The 2,219-nt window shown below is 33.8% G+C and overlaps 1 protein-coding gene across 1 annotated transcript; it reads right to left on the bottom strand.

The window, feature by feature from the left end:
* Nucleotides 708–1,496, bottom strand: LOC107639501 (pathogenesis-related protein 2-like). The gene is made up of 2 exons (XM_016343015.2): nucleotides 1,218–1,496; nucleotides 708–1,123 (listed from the first exon to the last, which is right to left on the bottom strand). The coding sequence occupies exons 1-2, from the start codon at nucleotides 1,393–1,395 to the stop codon at nucleotides 828–830; spliced, it is 474 nt and encodes a 157-aa protein (XP_016198501.1). The 5' UTR covers nucleotides 1,396–1,496; the 3' UTR covers nucleotides 708–827.

The following is a 2,219-nucleotide window of genomic DNA, read 5'->3' as shown; positions in this document are numbered from 1 at the left end:
TGGTTCATGTTATATTTTTCTAAGTGAATTTTACCATCTCAAATAATGGATCTTGAAAATTTGGATATTTTTACATGCTAGCTTACAAGAAGATATTAAGGTAATGTAATGTTAACAGTCCGATTTTTCCTCGATTTTTATCCGGTATAATCGTGGCTCGAAAATGTTTAGATTTCATCGAGTTTATGGTCGGATTCGAACCTAACAAATAGGCCGATATATATATTTCGGTCGGGTCTGAGCCATATCCAACCTGATTTCACCCGATCCATAAAGACTCCTAAAATGAGGGGTGTGGTAGTAGAGTTGGCAATGATATATATAGTAGAAGAGATAAAATAAAGGGTTGAAGAAATATGGAATTAGGGATTTAAGGTTAAGGTTGGATTAGAAATTATTTAAGATTAGAGTTAACATTAGGATTAGTTTGGATAAGGTTAAAATTAAAAACAAAAAATAAAGAGTGGGACATAAGTGAAAATTTTTTCAAATGTTAGAAATAAAACTGAAGCAAATTAAATTTCAGAGAGAATTTTTTTTAAAATTTTAAAAATATTAAAAAATATATATTTTCCTATCAAAATTAAAGCAAACAAACTACGAATTAAAATACTAAAATGATATTTGGATAGTATAATAATCATTCAAATTATCAAATTTCTTTGATACTAAATTTTATTGATATGAAGCTCAGACAAAGCTGCAGCTAAAGATAAAAAAAGGCAACACTTTTTTATTGCATAGAACAAAAAAGCAATTACTTGAAGCGCGCGTACACACAAACATGTCTAAAAAAACAAGTGCGTATCAAGATGGAGCAAAGTGTTTTAATATTGAGCAGGGTTGGCCAAGACATAACCCTCAATAGCCTTGAAGAGAGCTTCACCCTTGGCCTTACCCTTCTTCATGTCTTCCTCCTCTGGCTTCGCATCTCCTTTCGAGTGGAACTTCACACTCAGCTTTCCAATGGATCCCCCGTTGGGTCCTTCTACCAGCTTTGTCTCAAATGTTATCTTCTCCGCCGTGGGAGGCAGAGCCACTCCTCCAACCACGCTGTAGTTGTATGCATAGTTAGCCTCATCTATTGCCTCCACTTTGTGCAAGATAAACTTGGTTTCTCCATCTGCATATATATCATTATTATTATTACAATTCACAACACATAATTATTATCACACATATAGTATGTATGTTTACTGAAATGAATAGTTACTGACCCTCGACAATGGTGAGTTTCTTGATGGTTCCAGGACCACCGTTTCCCTCAACGATTTCAACACTCTTGACGTCATCAATAATCTTAGGGGTGAGGGAGTCGGCATCCTTCATAGCATTGTAAAGCTTGGAGGGGGGCAGGGTGGAGGTGATTTCATCCTCGAAAGTGAAGACGGCCATGATTGTGAATTAAGAAGCTAAGGGAAGGAATGAGAAGTAGATGGTAAGAAGTGAGCTTAAATTAGTTTTGTAGTGTGTGTGTGGTTGATGAAGAGAGGAATGGCGTCTATTTATAGGCATATAATGGGGTCATGAAGATCGAATGAGGATGAGATGGTGTGTATGTGAACTTATGAACGTGCTGACTCATTGCTACGCCGATCATGTTATTCGTTGATTTTTCATTTTTCTTTCCATTGCTGCTTGGCTGAAGAATATTAATTATTGTTGGAGACTGGTTTAATTTAAGCTTTAAATTGTCAAACATTGCTATCTCGGAAGCATTCATATTCAAAGAAGGCGTTCTGTTCCGTTAATATTGAATGTTTACGCATACTTGATGAAATAAATTATAGTGAAGTATTGAACACAAAACTAGAAGCAGAGCAGAATGCAATTGCATTTCAAGTTGATCAAAATTTATAGACGCCACGCCCTTCTAGAATTTCCATTATTTAGTAATGCTAGGGGATAATAAAAAAGGCCTAAATTTTTAAATAAAAAATTAGTCTAAACAATTCAAATTTTTAAATAAAGCAAGTTTAAATAATTAATTTTTTATTTTTTTTTACCAAAAATAGAAGACTCGAACCCGCAACCTCTTAATTGAGTATGGGAAGACTATATCATTTGAGCTATTAATCATTGGCAAAATTTGAAAAGATAGGAGACTCGAACCCGCAACTTCTTAATTTCTTATTATCTTCTAAACATTATTATCTTCATATTATGCGTTATCATTTTCATTCTACACATTATATACTTTTGTTTTTTAAGTATAAAGC

This window comes from Arachis ipaensis, chromosome B01 (genome assembly GCF_000816755.2).
Source record: "Arachis ipaensis cultivar K30076 chromosome B01, Araip1.1, whole genome shotgun sequence".
Classification (NCBI taxonomy): Eukaryota; Viridiplantae; Streptophyta; class Magnoliopsida; order Fabales; family Fabaceae; genus Arachis; species Arachis ipaensis.
This window is presented reverse-complemented; position numbering and strand designations above follow the sequence as displayed.